Raw genomic sequence first — 20,096 nt, 5'->3', positions numbered from 1 at the left:
GGAATTTGAGATGGGGAATTATCCTAGACTATCTGGGTGGCCCAAAATAATCACAGAAGTGTTAGAGGGAGGGCCACAAGCCAAGAAATGTAAGCAGCTTCTAGAAATTGGAAAGGCGAGGGCAAGCCTTGTCCCCTAAAGCCTTTGGAAGGCAGGCAGGCCTGCAGGCACCTTGATTTAGCCCAGTGAAACCGATTCTGAACCTCTGACCTCCAAAACTGTTAAAATGACAGTAAATTTAAGTCAGTTGTTTGTGGTAATTTGTTACATAATAGGAAACAAATATTGTCTATATGTTATGTCAGGTACAGGGTAGAATAAAAAAATAAATAAGGCCTGACTCAAAGTTTACTGTCCAAGAAAAGGGAGGTATGTGTACGAGAGTGCTGTCCTGGCTGGCTGGAGAGTGCTAAAAGCTGGGTGGGGGAGGTGTCAATCTTACCCTGGAGGTGGTCTGCAATGACGCAAGTCTGTCACACCTTGTAACACAAATAAATGTTAGAAAGAAAAGGCTATCTTTCCACTAGACTAAGACATGAAAGCTGAGGCTGTTTTCCTTTGTACACCCCTGTTAAGTGCTCAAGTTACACAGCAAGAGCACTTACTTAGCATCTTGGGCCAGGTGCTGCCCTAGGCATTTCACATGACCTGACATTTAATTCCACTAAAATCCTATGAAATAAGGTACCACTATTTCCCATTTTGCTGGTAAAGAAACAAAAGATAAAGCAATTTAACGCCCCAAACTTTTAAATAGAAGCTGGATATGAATTCAGTTTGGCTCCAGGGCTAGCACTCAATCTAGTTTACCAAAAAAGAACCTTCAAAGATAAGCAAGCCCAGGTAACACACTACCAACCAACAGAGTGCATCCTAAGACGAGGGTAGCTAGGGGAAAGACTGGAACTTTAAAGAGTATGAATGAAAACAGGTGGTGAATTTTTGTGTAAAGAAAACCTGGCTGGCCCAGACTTTGTGATTGGAGGTTGGTCAGCCTTCTAGCAGACGAGGACCACCCCTTGTAGAAAGCGACACCACTTGTAGGTAAGTTTTCTAAGTAAAATAAGTATTAAGTTGCATTTCAACAGGTTAGTAGTTCATAAAATATTCTCAGGCTCATTTTTAGTCCTCATAATCCTGTGATGAAGGCAGAAGATCCGACTTTAGTCCCCAGGAACCTGACAGCTCTGTCACCTGACAGCAGGTTCTTTATATTTAAACCCCACCGCTTTGGTTCTCTACCGTCATCCCAGCTTCCTTCCCACTTCCATTTCTCTCACCGCTAGTCATCTGGCCCCATTTGCAAACTGTATGGACAGAGCACAACTTCCAGAACTGAAAGCAAATGTGCAGAAGACACATACAGCCCAAACACCTTTTATTCTACAGAACCTTCCTACCAGCTCCAAGCTTTGCTACTTGGAGTGAGGGGTCAACATTCATGGACTGCAACAAATGTGCCACTCAATGGTGACAGGGGGTGTCTGGGGACAGGAGGGTATATGGTAACTACTTTCCATTCCACTTTGCTGTGGATCTAAAACTGCTCTTTACCTAAAAAAAAAAAAAAAAAAAAAAAAAAAGCACTGTTGAACACCACCATCTACATACAGAATGCCACTTCTATTACTATCCCACACGTTACATTGAGTTTTCCCCACTCCTCCCCCCCGGTATTTAGCAATGTGCCATCTAAACAACTTTATTACAATAATCAGGTATTTTCTTCCGAGCCACTTCTACCTTTTTGAACACTGGATGTACAGACTGGGGATATATTCCTATTTACCTACCAAAGCAGTAGACTAAAACAGGTATTTTCTGAATTTAAGACTCTGAGGCATCACCTAGAGATGAATGTAATGTATACATTGCTCCATTCATCCAGACATTTTTTGCAAAATACTGCTATACTCATGTATACATGTAACAATAGTTTTCTAAACTAATAACCTTGACCTCCCTCCAGGATTCACTGATCCTAGACTTATCCAGACCCAAGAATTTAGGAAATTCTTAGAATACATTTGTCTAACAACCTTCAAATAATAAAAGTAGTGATTCTGGTGCAATACTGTCAAAAGAAAGGAGCATCTGTTTCACAGTGCATCATACGCTTGGCACAATTTTTACCCTTACCACAAAATTTACTTTTGTATCATGCAGTTCATGTTACACTCCACATTTAAAACTTCCAGGTTTGCTAACCTAAGTGAAATGATACATTAAAATTCACAGGGAATGTTATTTATAAAATATTAACTTTGTATCTCAAGAGTTTTTTTTTTTGTCTTTTTGCCTTTTCTAGGGCCGCTCCCTCGGCATATGGAGGTTCCCAGGCTAGGGGTCTAATCAGAGCTGTAGCCACCAGCCTATGCCAGAGCAGCAGCAACACGGGATCCAAGCCGCGTCTGCAACCTACACAGCTCATGGCAACGCCAGATCCTTGACCCACTGAGCAAGGCCAGGGACCGAACCTGCAACCTCATGGTTCCTAGTTGGATTCGTTAACCACTGCGCACAACGGGAACTCCTTCAAGTGTTTTTTTAAATCTTATGGAAGAACCCATAGAATAGAGAAGTTCTCAGGGCAGGGACTAAAATCTGGGCCATAGCTGTGACTAATGCTGAAAAGCCAGATCCTTTAACCCACACCTCTGCAACAGATTCTTAACTCACTGTGCCACTGCAGGAACTCCTAAAGTTACTGCCCACTAGTTTTTTTTTTTTTTTTTGGTCTTTTTGCCTTTTTCTAGGGCTGTTTCCCTTGGCATATGGAGGTTCCCAGGCTAGGGGTCTAATCACAGCTGTAGTTGCTGGCCTACACCATAGCCACAGCAACACGGGATCCGAGATGCGGCTGCAACCTACACCACAGCTCATGGCAACACCGGATCCTTAACCCACCGAGCGAGGCCAGGGACTGAACCTGCAACGTCATGGTTCCTAGTCGGATTTGTTAACCACCGAGCCACCACAGGAACTCCTACTGCTCACTAGTTTTGAGTTCTTTAGGTGCTCCAAATAAATTGCATTCATGGCCACAGATTCATTTTTTCCTCCATGATATACAAAATATGTAATGAAATCATTAAAAACTCACCTGATTATGGGTAGAAAATGCAAAGCAAAAACACAAAAAGTGAAATGCATTAAGAAAATGACATAGCTGGGGTGTGGATTTGCTCCCTGGCCCAGGGAACTTCCATATGCCAAGGGGGTAGCCGTTAAAAAAAAAAAAGGGAGGGGGGCATTTTCTTTCTACTTTATAGGCAAGCCAAAGCCCAAGAAAATGGAATAAGAGAATTTATTTTTATTTGTAAACTGAACCTCTATTGTCTTATCTATAAATCATACACAAAGGCCTGTAAAATAGGCTTCCTTAGAATACACCCGTTTAGCCAAACTCGATGGTGAAAAATTAGAATTTTTTATACAAGAAAGTCTAATAAACTAAAAGAAATGTTTTTTCACAGGCTACAAACTGGACCCTAAGTTTTTCATGCAACAGGCTCTTGATCTGGTTAATTTTGTCACACCAAGATCTGTCACATGTTGAGACAGCAAAGCAAAGACAACGAAGTCACCAAGACAGCAACACATTTCTGTTTGAAAGTAGTCACCATTTATTAATTGACCAGATTACAAAAATAATCATGGAGATACCTGAAAGGAAAAAAAACACCTATTAAACACCTTAATTAACTAAGGATTAATACAAAGCAGGAAGTTATAACAAAGTACCAATTCAGTTTCCATTTTTAAGTAGGAAAAAAACCAAGTTTTCTCCCCTCAATAAATGTCCTCAAAAAGGAGAAACCAAATCAATTATGATCATATAAGATGACTGACTCCCCCCTCACTAAACACTGCCAATTTAACCAAACCCTGATTGGCATTTAAAGTACTTTTCCTCCAGCATTAAACATTTTTCAGGATGCAGTTTACTCACCTTAATTCATCCTTCTAATAAGTCTGTTGATCTGGTCTTCCCTGTTGCCAGCATCTCCCCCTTCTACAAAATGGGTAGTCTTTTTCTTCATTCCACCTCGTGGAGAAGACAATTTGAAGGGCCACAGGAAGTTGTTTGCTTCTTTGAAACGTTTTCCAACAGTATAGATCTCATGAATCAGATCCTCCATGCAGATGATGCCGTATTTACCTGAGTATTTTCAAGAGTATCTAAAGGTTATTAAAGTCGTACTCAATGTTAAGGCATTCAAGTTATAGGCTTCGACAGAAACAGAAGTAGAGTAACATATGAAAGAAAAAAATACCTTGCTTTATTTACAAAGGTACATTTCAAAAAAATCATGCCTTCCATTTTAAATAAACATTGTAGGCAGCACAGGAAGGTTCACAGTAGTGAGAGGTTAGGCTATAAGATGCCAAAAATAGTTTATCTAACTAACTTTTATAACTAACTAATAATATAGTAACTTTTCCCCAAAGAGACAAAGCCTACCAAGAGAACGAGCAATCAATGCATTATCTGTCAGGGCAATTCGCTTCTTGTTGATTTTGCCGTAACCACGCTTGTAGATCAATTCATTTACTGACTTCAGATTTGGATACCTAAATATTAAAAAAAAAGTATAAATGACCACCTGACTCTCCCTGTCAAAACACCTAAATTCATCTTGCTATCACAGCCAATCCACCAAAGGGAAATCAAAAGCTACTTACCCCCAGGCGATATATGGTTCCACAATTCTCAGCATGTTAATTGAAGCCTTGTTGAGCTTCACAAAGGTGCCATTAAAGATCTGACGGAGGCGAAGAAGCTGCAACACCTTTCTGACCTTTGGGCTCACACCGTTGATACTGCAGTGATAAAACAAAAAAATTCATTTAGCTTTTATCATAATCTCTACTAATAAACGACAGGAAACCACTATAACTTTGGGCAACAAGTCCCACCTAAAGAGGAATTCTGTCATGTCACAAAGACCACTTTTTCCTTAGATCATCAATGTCAGGGGAACTGACTTCTTGATTTTGCCATAAGCACGCAGGCTAGATCCTATCCCTGCTCCCAACTTGCCTCCCCCACCAAGTAAACTGTCTTTTGACACATACCTTTGAAATTGAAAGCTTCCCTGGCCCTCTTATTACTCCCTAGTTTTGCAGACATCTTTGTTACAGAACTTACAGGGCTACATTTTTGAGGTTAATCTCTAAGTGCTCACTTAGAAATGGACAGATGCTTTGGGCACAGTACTTACAACCAACCATTAAAATAACCCCTTCTGGAGTTCCCGTCTTGGCTCAGTGGAAACGAATCTGACTAGCATTCATGAGGACAAAGGTTCGATCTCTGGCCTTGCTCAGTGGGTTAGAGATCCAGCGTTGCCGTGAGTTGCGGTCACAGGTGAGGCTCGGATCTGGCATTGCTGTGGCTGTGGTGTAGGCCAGAGGCTATAGCTCCTATTTAACCCCTAGCCTGAGAACCTCCATAGGACGAAGGTGTGGCCCTGAAAAGACTAACTAACTAAGTAACTCCTCCTGGAAGTTCCCACTGTGGCTCAGCGGGTTAAGGACCTGATGTTGTTTCTGTGAGGATGCAGGCTTGATCCCCATCCTTGCTCAGTGAGTTATGGGTGTGGAGTTGCCACAAGCTTCGGTGAAGGTGTCAGCTGCAACACCAATGTGACCCCCAGCTGAGGAACTTCCATAAGCTGCAGGTGCAGCTGCAGTAAACCAAAAACAACAGAACAAAACCCCTGTTCTACTTACCACCCCCAATATTTCTATTTCCTTGCTCCTGTCGTGAAGTTTCCCTAGGATTGGGTACCTTTCTCTTTAAAACCAGAAGCCAATAAAAACTGAACTCACCCTCTGATCCTGATGACAAATGCCAATTTGGGTTCCGCAGGTACATAGAAGTTGCCAGCTTTTCTTGCCATCCTAGCCATTCGAATCTCAGTTCTGTACATTTGCCTGTATTCCTTGTGATAGTGCTTGGCTTTTTCGTAGATAAGCTTCCTCCTTGCCTTTCGAAGCTGAAAACCAACATCAGTTACTCATCTGCTTTTTAGCTTCCACTTAAAATTAGCACTATCAGTTAAGTATAAACCCTTCCCTTGAACCTTTTTCCACAAAAGCATGTGCTGACATTCTAAAAGGGAGATGCTACAACTGATGCCACAAAAAAACTTACCATCTTCTGGGCAAACTTCTTTCTCAGGCGCTTGATCCTAAGCTCTGCGAAATTCTTTCGCTTTTTCTTAAGGGTTTCTGGCACAGCAGGAACCTTCTTTTTCTTCTCTTTGACACTACCAGACAAAACATTAATAGTTCGAACGCTCACAGCATCGCAGCATTCCCCTGTTCTATCGAACACGCTGTCTCAACGTTATTAATGCCTGTGGCTCTAAATGTATTTTCAACTGCCGTAGCACGACGTGGTGTGAGAAACAGACTTGAGGGAACTTCTGGGCCATTTTACCCTACTTTTAACACAGACCAAGAGTCACAAAAACAGTCAATTCAGACTTAATCTACCATCAGTTCCAGGCTCCCACAACAAAAATACAGACAGCTAAAATGTGCAATTGATGCAAGACAATGACAGCGAACTACCAATCAATCTAAAAAGGTGTAAGAATCTCTAAAACAAAACCTCAACTGCCGCCCCGGTTCAAGCCTCAAACTCCACATGCTGTAAGTAAAGGCCGGGGGGCAGGGAGGCTTGGGGCAAACGCCAGCTACGGAAGAACCCAATTCAGAGGCTCTGAGTCTCCCTGAAAAGAAGGGAAACTGGACAACTGGTCAGTCCCGCACACATTCAGCGCTCACACCTTGCTCCTGGTGTTTCCAAAGCCTCCGCCCCAAGGCCGCCGGAATCTCATCTTAGCCTGAGACCACCGCTAGTGTCACACAGCGTCACAAACACCCAAATAGGCTGGCAAAAGTACATGCTACAATCGGACCGGGGGAAAGGGAGACAAAAGGTCTCTGGTTTCGGGGATGGAGAAGGATTCTGGAGAAGACGAGGAGCAACTTACTCTGCGCCCTCCATGGTTCCAGCCGGGAAAGAGGAAGTTAGCGCATGCGCGCTGTCCACTTAAAGTCGGCGAGCGTGAAGCCCCACGACTCATAGGTGTCCCAGGATAAGCCAGAAAAGAATTCAGAAGTGAGAATTCGCCTTGCGGACGCAGAATTAAGAACTTCCTGATTCAGCGTCGTACGACCAAGTTTCGAGTAAAATTCTTATGGGAAAAATGAATGCATTGGTTAGACTCTTTAATCAATACGATGAGAGCAAAGAGTGCTGACGCCTAGACTATTTGGGGTCCTAGTCCCTAGGCTGCGTTGACAGAATACGGCTCGTATTCTACCCAGTAATATTGCAAATGACACGCCAACAAGGCGCGAACTACAAATCCCGGCATGCATCACTTTCGTTGCCCGTCCGGCGGGAGGGCAACGCTTGACCGAGACTGTAGGGAACCACGGTGGTGGTGATTCCAGCCGGGGAAAGTGAGAGCCCTTTGGCCCACCTTCCAAAGGACCAACTACGATTCTAAGCCTCTCCGGCTTTTGATCGCCTTCTCGGCTCTTTGCCAACCCTAGTGGCAGACAGGCACGACCGTTGCCGCGCTGCTGAGGTCCTTCTCTTCGTTCCTTCAGCCCGCAGGGCTGTCTTCTGCAGCGCCTGATCGCAGGCGGGGCCGCCCAGAGCCCCCTGCTTAACCAAAGTGACGAGACGGGGACAAGCGAGGACCCGACGGCCGGAGGAGGATGGCCGGGGCACTGCCTACCGTCGGGCCTGGCAGGCGGAGGCCGGGACACCCCACGGCAGGGGGTGTGAACCGCGAAGGGAGGTGCGAGGAGGGCTGGAGGCTGCAGCCACGGCCCTGTGAGAGGGGCTGCCCCGCCGCGGTTCGGCGGACGACTGGCGGGCGGGCTGGGGGCTGGGCCGGGGGCGGGGTGCGCCCGGGGGCGGGGAAGGCCGAGCGGAGGGAGGGCCGATGCCGCCGCCGGCTCTTCCCGGTCGCGGGTTATATAGCGCGGAGTGTGGAGCCCTCTCAGAGGCGGCCGGGAGCGCTCCGACTTTCAAGCGGCGCTGTGCTGCGGAGCCCGGTGCCCGAGTGACAGCCGCGGGGAGTGCAGGGCAGGGGGACACGAGACCGCGGAGGCAGCTGCAAGCCGTTGCGGAGCGCTCGCCTGCGCCGAACGAGTCGCCCCTTCCAGGCGTTCCCGCTGCCCCGCACCCCACTCTCCCACCCTCTAGCAACTTGGGTTAAGTTGACAACTCCGCGGCGGCCGGCCGGCCAGTGCCGTCTCCGCTGTGCGCCCCTCCCCCGGGGTGAGAGGGAGCCGCAGCGCCGGCTCCGGGGGCGCTCGGGCGGTGGCAGCTTGGCCATGAGAGCCACGCGCGCCGCCTAACTCGCGGCTGTCACCGCCGCTGCAGCGGGACCGGCCGGCGGGGCGGGCGCTCCGGGACGGGCGGGCGGCCGCCGGCAGGAGGCGCCGAGTCGGGTGGCTGCGGCGGCGGGCACAGCCCGGGGCCACCGCGACGAGCCCGAGCGGGAGTGGCGCCGCGCACTCTAGCCCGGCGGGCACCTCGGGGGCGGGCGCGGGGCGCTGCCTTCTGTCCCGGTCGCTCTGACAAGCGCCCCGGGGCCGGGAACCGGGCTGCGCGGCACGGGGTGGGCGCGGACGCGGGCGCGGGCGCTGGGCTCCTGCGGAGACCCGGCCGTCGCGATGAACATCGTGGTGGAGTTCTTCGTGGTCACTTTCAAAGTGCTCTGGGCGTTCGTGCTGGCCGCGGCGCGCTGGCTGGTGCGGCCCAAGGAGAAGAGCGTGGCGGGCCAGGTGTGCCTCATTACGGGTGCCGGCAGCGGCCTGGGTCGCCTCTTCGCGCTCGAGTTCGCCCGGCGCCGGGCGCTGCTGGTGCTCTGGGACATCAACACGCAGAGCAACGAGGAGACGGCGGGCATGGTGCGCCACATCTACCGCGACCTGGAGGCGGCGGACGCCGCGGCGCTGCAAGGTAACTGGGACCTGCGCCCGAGCATTGTTGGGTCAAGCCCCTTCCCACCCCCGCGTGCCCTACCCCGGAGAGCCCCTAAACCCCACTGTCACTGTCAGCCTGGGTCTCGAGGAAGAGAACACCCCCTCCCGCCCCAGCCCTGTCTTCTGCGAGTGGAATTTGCCCCCTGATAAAGGAACATGATCACCTCTGCATTAGAAGGGAGAAAGTGCGCCAAAACCTTGTCTTAACGGAGGACCTGTCCTTTAGGGGACGACTCTGGGGTTTCGGAAGCCTTCGGGCTAAGGCAGGCAAGGGAACTTGTTACTACCAGTTTGAATCCTAGAGAAATGGGAAACTAGTGTCTTTGCGAAGTTGTTCTCAGAGTGGACTGGTGGTGCATGTGTGCTGGTTCCTGAGGTCTGAACCTCAGAAACTAGGGCAGCATTTGATGATTTCACTCTAACTTTAGCCAGAGGGAAATAATTAACATTGTTTCACTAGAGATAAGTCAGTACTTTAGTTACGTACTCAGCCTGATTGAAAGATACCTCGTCTCTTAAGGAAAAACGCTTTGAAGGATTTAAGCCTTATTGTAAAATGCATTCCATCTTTTTGGTAACTTTTGGAAAGTCTACATTTCTGGATATTTATTAACCTGAATCTGAGATTTTTTTTTAGCCAAAGCGGAGACCATCACCAACCATAAGTATTGATCCAGGAGAGTTGATAATGGCTCTTGCTTTTTTTTTTTTTTTTTTTTGACACTTCTTCATTTCCAGGGAAAACATTTAACTATATCCAGAAGATTAATTTGAGCAGCACCCCTCCCCCATAGCCATCATTTGTCACCAAAATTACTGGCACCTGCATTTTTAGGTCAGAAAAATCAAAGGTCAAAACTGGTACATTTTCAACATTGGTATGAGGGTAGCAAAATACAGATTTTTGTGCTCTCTGTGGAAACCTGAAAGAGAATGGTATTTGTTTCCAGGGAAGAGATTTCGGTTTTTGAATTGGGTTCCTTTTGTGGTAAAATTGCATATTTATCTGTAAACTTGATTTATGTGAGGGTGCTTTTTAGAGGAATTTAACTACTCCAGTTAGAACAAACCAGCATGTGACTCTTAATTTTTCATGAGCCGCCTGATGTTTATTTCTTGGCTTTGGATGAATTCAGATAATTAATTACAGTATTGACTTGTGAGCCTTGAGGTGAGCTTCCACTTGAAGGGTACTGGTACTGAAGTAAGAGCCTCTTTTGGCCGCTGTTCCTCCCAGAAGAGGAGTGTGTAGCGTGTGTGTTTGGGAGGAGGGGTTGCTGCTCTTGGAGCTGAGATCAGTTCATTCCAGGTGTCTTTAGCTCCAGGAAGCCGATCCCTTGAGGTCCGACTTGCATTGGGCTTGTCACAATTACATGATTTTCCCCTAAGCAAAGTTATCCAGTAAATTGCTGTAATTCCCAAAGACTTTTGGGGGGAGGAAGGCAGCTGTAAGTTCAGTCATTGGCAAGCCTTACGGTGTTAGAAATTTGAAGCTCACTGTAGTATTTTTGTTTTGTATGATCTTTGTCCTGCTGATGGCCACATGACTCACGTTTTGCAACCCCCCACCCCTTCTCTGTTCTGTTGTGTTTTTTTTTTTTTTTTCCCGCTTCATCTGAACTTCTGAGGACAGCTGGCAATGGTGAGGAAGAAATTCTGCCACACTGTAACTTGCAGGTTTTTACCTACACCTGTGATGTGGGAAAGAGAGAGAATGTCTACCTGACGGCGGAAAGGGTCCGCAAGGAGGTTGGCGAGGTCTCAGTCCTGGTCAATAATGCCGGCGTGGTCTCTGGGCATCACCTGCTGGAGTGTCCTGATGAGCTAATCGAGAGAACCATGATGGTCAATTGCCACGCGCACTTCTGGGTAAATATAAACATCCTTGTTTTTATTACTGGGCCCTCCTTAGCAAGGAGGTTGGGAAAGATCGAGACTTCAGTACCAGCCTGAAAGCCACCTGCACACTTTCACCACAAACTCCCTTCCAATTTGCTATTCCCTCCGGGTGAATTACAGTGTATGCTGCTTACTATTAAATCATTGTTTTCTTTCTTTCTCTCCCCCCGCCCCAATCCAGTATTTCTGGAGAGGGTAGAGGAGTGAACATTTTGAACTAGTTTGAAAGATTGCCATAAAAATAACAAGAGGGAGCATAAAACCCTGGGTTTATTTATTTTACTTTCTGTTGAGTTTGTAAAACATTGGTTGTTCTTATGAATTTCTAAAGTCAGAGTTTAGGCTTCCAAATGACTGCTCAGCCACATTTTAGAAAGTGCCAAAGACTCTGAGATCAGCGTTTGTGGCCCAGCGGGAGTGGTCAGGCCACCCTGGCAGTCACTTACCTTCTGTTGACCATCCCCAGAGTCTCTGGCATTGTCCTATTGGGGTACATCCCAGAACGTTCTCAGCTGAGAAGATGCATCTCTTTGGAGAACAGAATTCTCCCTGATAGGACCCTAGAGTCCCTGTAATAGGGGACGGGGAGCTCGAGAGACCTGCCAAAGCAGCGACTTAGACCTTATCAGCTCTTAACCATCAGAGCTGTTACGTCAGAAGGGAGAGCCCTCTGCCCTGGGGACCAAACTAACCCCAGGTTTCCAGCTGGGCTTATATCATCCATAATGGCAGGTGTGAAGCTCTCCATTCTCACAGTACACTCGTGACCCATGTTACACTTTTCTTCCCCCCACAGTATCTCCCCTTTACTTTTGCAGGCAGGTAGGATCCAATAAAGAAAGGGTAAAGAAATAGGTTTTTTGTTTGTTGTTGTTGTTTTCCATAGGCGGCTTAGCCTTCTCACAGAATGTACCAAAGAACTGTTTCTCCTAAATAGGTCACGTTAAACCTCATTAATTTTTTAGCCACAGCTTAAAAACTTAATCTGGCTTTAGAAGTACTTATTCAAATTGTTGCCCTTTGAACATTAAACTATTTCTTTCATCCTGGGAGAAGTTTATTTTCATGTTTTATTTTTCAACAGGAGTGTACTTAATTCATTCCCAAAGCTCTAGAAATGGACATATAAGTGATGTGAGGTAACTCGTATCTGTGTCTTAAATGAGTAAGGAGATGGCCAAATATAGTTGGGAGGACTTGAAGTGTGTCTGTGTCTGCACTCACATGTATGGGGGGGAGGGTGTTGTGTGCGGTGGGGTTAGAGAGCTGAATAGAAGCCCTTGTTGCCAGGGGTCCACAAGAACAGGCAGCAAGTGGCAAAGGGGTGGATCAGGTGAGTAAAGACCAGCACAGCAGAATAAACTTGGCAATAGCGTTTAACAGGAATCTTGTGTGTTTATAATTCTGAGTAAAACAGAACCAGTGCTTGAAATTAAGGATATACATAAATTGCAGGTGGACTGTAGTTTTCCTGTGTAAAGACTGGTAAGTGTAAAGCTGCCATAGAAACTCCAGCTGATTTCAGTCAAGTCGTCTTCCTTAAACAGATACCCAGCCATCAGGAGGCTAGTGACAAACCACAGACCCCAGGATTGTTTTTGCCAATAACCTTTGACTGAGATGAAGCGTGGTTTCCCAACTCTGAACTTTTGCCTACACGAAATGCTCTGACATTTTACTGTCTTATACCTACTCTCTCTGCATGATTACTTTGCTGAATTGTATGGTATCGGATATAACCAGATTTTTAAAGAAACCCCATACAATTTGCAGTTAAATACTTAGGAAAGCAGCTTCCTTTTGCTAGATGTCCTGTTAAAAGAGGCTAAGCAGAGTATGTTGGTATTGATAGCTTTAGCTTTGAAAATGCACGTTAGTTGATATAGAGTTGGTATACTTTTCTAACAGAAGGAGAACATTAAATCAAGTTTCCAATAGAAAAATACATTGTGGCACTGAATCTAGATACCAAGGAGGAACATACCACCTTCCCAAAGTCCTCACTTTGCTTTGAGATGTTGCTTAAACACCATTTAGGGAGTTCTTGGAAGCCTTGACAGTAATGACGTCACTTCATATTAAAATATGGGAGGCTCCTGAATTCTCCAGCTGTTTCTCCCCTAAGCATCTAAACTTAAGAATTTATTTTCAAAATTGAGTCAGAAAATTCATTTTAGAGTTGGAATTTCTGACTTCTTGCCAAAACTTACAAACCCTTTAAGAAGAAATCTAGCAACTACAATGTAAAAGAAGATTTACTATAATTTTTTACAGTGATTTTTTTTGGGGGGGGGCGATGTTAGGTGGTGTAAGAACCACCTGAATTCAGCTTCCCTCCCAGTAGCCCTCTTAGGTGAAAATGTTCATGGTAACTGTCCAAAGATGTATTGGCATGTGCTGTTTTTTCCTTCCAGAGAAAATAACCAGCATGTCTTTTTACTGTATCTGGGTGGGGAAAAGAAGTTGCCCCATACACCACTTTAATAAGTGAATTTGTTCAGCCATTTGAACAGATCATCTTGAGCCAGACTTTTAAGTGGCAGTTGATGTCTGTTATCATAACACAATGAACAGCACATTGCTCCTGACCCAGAGTTAAAGTCACAGGCAATGAACTGGAAACCTCACAGACCTCTCCACTGAAGAGCCATGGGTTCTGCTCCTTCAGACTTTTAATTCCTCACTCTGCTCCCCCTGCCTGCAGGGCCCTCTTCTCGGCTCCACCTATCTTTTGAGCCCTGGCTCAAGTTCTTAATATAACCTTCCATCCCCAGTCCAGTCCCTTTCTGGCATTTTTGCATACCAGAGCTGAAAAGATGCTCAGAAATCATCTTGTCCAGCCCCTCATTTGCTCATGAAGCTGCAGTTAGATGACTTGTCTCTTCTTTCCGTTGGTCTCTCGCAGCATTTCTTGTCACCCCATCCTTTGTGCGTAGCTCATGCTCTCTGGTGTAACTCTCAACACATCATGCCCCGAGTGCCCCCAGTAGACGGCAAGCTGTCTGCAGGCAGTTTGCTACAGATGTCTGTTTGTGCCCCCCCCGCCCCCCCCCCCGCGCCCCACCAGGACGAGAACACTACTCATAGTTCCTCAATAAATGTTTGATAGTATAGGCTAGGCTTCTGCTTAAATATTTAGAAGAGAACCCATTCAGAGAGTGCTTGCATGGGTCTGGCTTCTGAAGTTTCAAAAGGTAGGCAGGCATTATGTTGGACTAATTCCAGCAGTGTAAGATTGACGGGATCTCGCAGAGGCTGGCTCCCCTTCGTTATTGTTTATATCTCCTTTTGTTCTCCTCCACAACTTCTCCATTCTCCCTGCCCCGCCTGTATCCTCATCTTTATACCATAACATACTAACCCAGCTCATTGGTATGAAGCTAGCAACCCTGAGGAGGCTGGTGTTGATAGACCGATTTGAATCAGCTCAATTTGACTATATGGCCACCATTGGTGTTTCCCAGTGGCCCAGCCTCAGGGAGAGGCTTCCTCCTGCAGCTCCTTCCTAGTTCCTTAACCTCAGACCCATTTCCATACCCATTAGAAGCCTTGGAGGTACTTGGCGTTATTCTTCACAGCCCTCCAGTCTGCTCTGACACTTCACCTTGCAGTGGTCTCTCACCAGCAGCTCTCCTGGGAATCTTCTCTTGGTCACCAGTCAGGAAGTGACAGATTTGGGGTAGATTCTAATCAACTTAACCTGGTGTGCAACATTCACCGTTGGGGACAAGAAATGTGAGAATGTATGCAGTACAGGGCACTTGAACTTTGGCGTAGATCAGAGAAATTGCTCACCTAGGTGCTCTCTGTATCTGGGTGAGATGCACAGGCTGGGAAACACCTCGCTGATACCAGTGAAGGATGGAAAGCAGGCCTCCACGTGGGACCTGCAAGCCCATGTTTCCCCTAAAACAGCAATATTGCTTCACTTGTTATTTTCTAAGAGCAATCTTTAAAAAAACAAAAAACAAAAAAAAAAAAAACAAAACAACACCTTAGCTTCCCATTTCTGAAAAACAAAGTTTTGTCTGTAGCTCCTTTTGGACCAAAGAGCTGCATTTGGCATTGATACGTGAGCAGGAAATTGATCCCTGATTAACCAAAAGGGGGAAGCAAAAGCATTTAACCCCAGGCCTTTTGTGTTCTCAAGAAATTTTGCATGGTGAAGGACTAAATCTGTCAAATAGCTAGTCGGTAATTTACTTCTATTGGTATGATAGTCAGACAAGATAATTGGTAGTTAATTAATAGACCACTTAACTTAAAAGGTTTCACAGTTTTAAAATACTAATTACTGAATTAGGCATTTATCTATATCCAAATGTCTAAAGTCTATTTAGTTAAAATCCATCCAGGAAAAGTAAAAGCCCACCAGCTAGATCTGAGTAATGTAGCACTTAAAGACATTAGTGCTGTGCTTGTAACTAATATCTCATGAATGGTCCCTAATCATTAATGTTTAAGTTCTTAGGTGATTTACTGGTTTTTAATCTCAAATACTGTATTCCTCTGTTCTCTGGTTAGAGAAATCTAGTTTTGTTCAGGGCTTCTTAGATTTAGAATTCTTTTTAAAAAAATCATTTTAGACTGATTTTTTTTTTTTTTTGGAACATTGTTTTCCTGTCTTAGGATAGCTACTACAAACTTGGGAAGCCACGGAATATTTTTAAGTCTGTGCTAGAGCTAACTCTTGTTGTTAAATAAATTCATATGCATTAAAATCAAATGTTTGAGCTTTAAAAATCAGCTTTTTGTGTCTCGAAATGTAAATTGAAATAGGGTAAGCATGCTTTACCTTATTAATTCTCATGGTCACAGCTATAAACACTGAGTAAAACATCTCTTTAGAGAGCAGCTGCTTGGATACCCGGACCGCTCTACGTTCCTAACAGGGTCACTTCATAGCCTTCTTTCCTAACACAAAATAAGATCACATGCTCAGTGAGCTTTGAGCTTCTACATTTGATACACTGCACGCTGGAACCAAATCTAACGCTACCAGAAATCAACATTGATGCCTAATAAACCATCATTTTACTCAACTGGCGAGAGCAGGGAACCATCCTATAAAAATCTTCTCAACATCTGCCTTTGATATATGTTCCGATCTGTGGCTGGTTACCCCAGTTGTTTAGAAAACGTTGTTAAGTAATCATCGTCATATGAAAAACTAGCAGGGCTCCCCTCTATAATGGCCAGATGTTCCTGTGCACCTGACCTTTCTGTAGAATGCAAGCCTGTTGACTGTCTCTGTGAGAGGCCGGGGCTCTAACTTCCACACTAAGCCCTCTTTCTCCTGCTTCTCTTCTGTCTCCCCAGTCCTCTTCGCCTCCACACCTCCGAGATGTGTCGGCTTTTTAGTATGGCGTGCTCACACCTCTTCTCACCATGCACCTCTAGCTGGGTGAGCTGTTTATTTCAGCAGCTTCACCTGTGATTGCTAAGATAGATCCCAAGTTCACACAACCATCTTGGCTGTTCCACATGGTCCCTGAAATCGACACGTCTCAAAACTGAACCAATTCCTCTTGGCCCCTTCTTGATTTCCCTGTTGTGGCTTGGGAACACCAGCCATATCTTTAATTCCCCATCCTGAACGCATTCATGGGCACCCAGTCCTGATGGTTCTGTTGCTTCTGTGTACTTGGCTCCCCTTCTTTCCATCCCTGCGTCCTCCTTTGTGCTCCTGTCATCTCTCGCCTGGACTCTACCAAGAACCTTGAACTTCTTTCCCTGTTTCCAGCCTTTGCTCTCCAACCTCCGGTTATCTAAGCAGCACTGAGTTTGTTATACGCCTCCTTAAAGATGACGCTGACTAGAACCTCCCCCAAGCCCTTGCATGACCATATTGTTCACAGCATGCAGTCCAGGCTCATCAGCATGGCAGCTCAGGCCTTCCAGAGCTGATTTCCACCTGCCTTCCAGGCTCATCATCTAGTATGTCCCCTGGAGGACCCTAAGCTCCAGCCGAGCTGACACCTTGCTGGGCCCAAAGGGGCCCTGCCCCACTCAGATTCTGTTTCATTTGGGTCCTCTCTTACTGGGAGACAGAAGTTGAATAGTTCAGGCAAAATGGATCACCACCTCTGAGAGAGGAAAACAAACACGTTCAAAAATCTTTCCATGTTGACTTAATAGTTTCTTTATCTGTTAAGGAGGCAGCCCTGGTGCAGGAGTCTCAAATTCCTGGTTCAGGGAACCCGCCTCTCTCATTGGATTATGTGCCACTTATCCTTTTTTTTTTTTCCTCTTCTTTTTAGGGCTGCACCTGCGCCATATGGAAGTTCCCAGGCTAGGGGTCCAATCGGAGCTACAGCTGCCAGTCTATGCCAGAGCTGCAGAAATGCAGGATCCAAGCCACATCTGTGACCTACACCACAGCTCACAGCAATGCCAGATCCTTAACCCACTGAGCGAGGCCAGGGATCAAACCCAAAACCTCATGGTTACTAGTCAGATTCATTTTCACTGAGCCATGACGGCAACTCTCGTGCTACTCATCTTGATCCCAGGAAGCAAAGGTGGTGTTTGTTCTTTTCTCCCTCATTGTTTCTGCATCCGGGGCTTTATCCAGTATCTGCCCAAGTAGAAATTAATAATCTGTAGGGCATGTCAGAGTGGAAGTCTTCATTAACCTGTGCTAATGCTAACACTACTGGGATAGCTTTTTCAGAGAGACTGAGTGGAGAGCGCCCACCCCAGCCATCCGCCACAGGATGCAGTCACTGCAGCCCGAGGAGGCCACAGACCCTAGGGTTAAATGCTTAACTGCTCTCAATCTCAACTTTCTTCCTTTATATTTTGACCTTAATCATCTTTCAGATTTGCAAGATCTTTGGCAGATACCAGTGAATTGACTTCAGTAACTTGAACATATCTAAGATGTGACAATCAGAAAACTCTCAAGTAGTTTAATAACCTCACTTGGGAGGTAGAATTATTTTTTAAAAGTAGGAAACCCCTTTTTATTTAAGTTTTTTTTCCCTTGAGTTAAGAAATATTAATAGCAGGTTCACCTAAAATTTCTTTTCTAGTTCTTTAGGAACTAAAATTAAAGCCTATTTCACTTCCGATAAGTAGGCAGTTTGCTTCAGTCTGATCCAGATGTGTACCACGGTGGCTGGATGTAGAGATGCATGTAGTGCTTGCTTGTGCTGGAGGCTCGGGGAAGAGGGGAAGGCGCCTGGTACAGTTACAGCCACTGGACTTGGAAGAGTGCCTGCCAGCCCGTGTTCAGTCCTAAACACACAGGGCCGTTTTGGACCCCCTGGTTGTACTATGCTGAGATTCCACTAGGGGGTGTGCTGGCAGGGTGGATTTGTATCTTACTACCTTCTGCACACACAACCCGTCATTTCCCCAAGATAAAGGGCCTTTTGTAGCTAATCTTTGGAGTATGACAAACTCTGATGGTCCTTCAGAAACAGGGAACCACTCCGTGCCTCAGCTGCATGGGTTAAATCCAGTGTTTTGAGCTTGTAACTCCAGGGATCAGATGAAAATGTGTTAATCTCTCTTGGTTTAATTAGTGATGTCTCATCAGTCTCAGAAGTTACTGTTGTAGTTAGCTATTCAAAGAACTCATGCTGGAGTTCCCATCATGGCTCAGCGAAATGAACCTGACTAGTATCCATGAGGGCATGGGTTCTATCCCTGGTCTGACTTAGAGGGTTAAGGGTACGATGTTGCTGTGAGCTGTGGTATAGGTTACAGACAAGGCTTGGATCTGGCATTGCTGTGACTGTGGCATAGGCTAGCAGCTACAGCTCTGATTTGACCCCTAGCCTGGGAACCTTCATATGCCATGGATGTGGCCCTTAACCCTCCCCCCCAAAAAAAGGTAAAAAAAAGAAAGAACTAACCCCTTCTTATTGTTCTATTAACTGACCTAAAAACTCCTTTTAGGCAGAGACCCCTTGTAACCAGAAAGTAAGTATAACCAGAAAGTTAAGTCAGATGGTAGTGTCTTTTAATTTTTTGAAAATATATGGTAGACATGCAAAGCGTACATCTGGTCCTCACCCTAGAGCCTCCTTAAGGAACCCCCCTGCATTATGACCTAACACTGTTAAGACACTGTTGTTCAGAGTAAAGGCTGTTGGAGCATACAACCTTAGAATCTAGTCTCGGTTACTCTGACACCCTTGGCCAGCGGTCCCGGCCCCTGGGCTTCGGCTGATGTAGGCATGTGCCATCTTGGGGCTGGTGGGGACACCTTTCAACAGCAGGAATGCTGGCATCTTTGACTTGATCTTACCCAGCATGACCCATTCTTGGGTTTCTTTTTCTTTAATACTTTATTTGTCAATTCCTTCAAAACCCAAGTTCACACCTGTCAGGAACCATTTTCTTAAATGCTCTGAAACTAAAATTAAATGAACCACAGGGGGGGGGGGAAATGAATATCCTCTCATAATGATCATAAAACTTTCAACACCGCCGCAAATGCTGCTGGAATATTTAACAAGGAAGGGCAATTACTGCTGCAACCTTGAGTGCTGTCAAATGAGCCCAGATGACAAGCCACTTACAATGAATTCACATTCGGAAACAAAACTCGACTTGGCCTGTGAAACTTTCAAAGATCACACAGAGGTGTGTGAGAAGTGGCAACATCAGCATTTTGGGGCTTGGGGAAACCCCAGTGTTTCTCATTTGCTACTTGCATAAAATGTGCAGTTCTTGCCTTCGCTTCAAATGGCTTAGGGCTGGAATTTCTGAATCTTAACACAATTCAGCTTCTTAGTGTTATTCCAGACAATGGGGCTCAAAGTAGCACTTCCCAAATCAGTGTAACAGGGAAAATATTTGTGGTGTAACTTATGTAAGCACATGGGTATTTTGAGGACAAGTGAAACTTAAAATTCAAAGCCTCAATTTTCCCACCTGCCAATTGTAATTAACATACTGCCCCCTACTGACTCCTCAAGGATTTTTTTTTTTTTTTAATGGGGATAAGTCCTACAGTCTCTTGGGGAAGAAAAACATCAGGTATATAATCAATTATTCTCAAATAGTTCTGTACTAACTTTATTTTGACAAGTGCTCTGTTCTTCTCCATCACGCAGTATCATTTACATTTCTAAATGGTTGTTTTCTGATCCGATAGGACAGGCCTAGAGAAAAGGATTAGAGAAGAGGTGTCACTGGAAAGTGTCTTCCATTTCCCAGCAGCA

The 20,096-nt window shown here is 45.6% G+C and overlaps 2 protein-coding genes across 2 annotated transcripts in view; one reads left to right on the top strand and one right to left on the bottom strand.

Moving 5' to 3' along the window:
• Positions 1–3,602: 3,602 nt before the first annotated feature.
• On the bottom strand, positions 3,603–7,111 carry RPL7 (ribosomal protein L7). The gene is made up of 7 exons (XM_047783753.1): positions 7,008–7,111; positions 6,161–6,275; positions 5,836–6,002; positions 4,687–4,824; positions 4,466–4,575; positions 3,953–4,162; positions 3,603–3,666 (listed from the first exon to the last, which is right to left on the bottom strand). The coding sequence occupies exons 1-6, from the start codon at positions 7,019–7,021 to the stop codon at positions 3,954–3,956; spliced, it is 753 nt and encodes a 250-aa protein (XP_047639709.1). The 5' UTR covers positions 7,022–7,111; the 3' UTR covers positions 3,603–3,666; position 3,953.
• An 848-nt stretch (positions 7,112–7,959) lies between these two features.
• The window catches only part of RDH10 (retinol dehydrogenase 10), a 29,183-nt gene continuing 17,046 nt past the window's right edge, over positions 7,960–20,096 (top strand). The window contains exons 1-2 of the mRNA XM_047783752.1: positions 7,960–8,998; positions 10,655–10,890. Of these exons, the coding sequence (XP_047639708.1) occupies positions 8,710–8,998; positions 10,655–10,890 (525 nt within the window). The 5' untranslated portion in view covers positions 7,960–8,709. The remainder of the gene's footprint in view (positions 8,999–10,654; positions 10,891–20,096) is intronic.

The sequence above is a fragment of the Phacochoerus africanus genome, chromosome 6 (assembly GCF_016906955.1).
Source record: "Phacochoerus africanus isolate WHEZ1 chromosome 6, ROS_Pafr_v1, whole genome shotgun sequence".
NCBI classification, from domain to species: Eukaryota; Metazoa; Chordata; class Mammalia; order Artiodactyla; family Suidae; genus Phacochoerus; species Phacochoerus africanus.
This window is presented reverse-complemented; position numbering and strand designations above follow the sequence as displayed.

Excerpts from the sequence above, each read along its gene's own strand:
- RPL7 (XM_047783753.1), bottom strand. Across the intron at positions 6,003-6,160 it reads AGAAGTTTGCCCAGAAGATG|CTTCGAAAGGCAAGGAGGAA; the intron begins GTAAGTTTTTTT and ends GTTGGTTTTCAG. Across the intron at positions 4,576-4,686 it reads GAACCATATATCGCCTGGGG|GTATCCAAATCTGAAGTCAG; the intron begins GTAAGTAGCTTT and ends TTTAATATTTAG.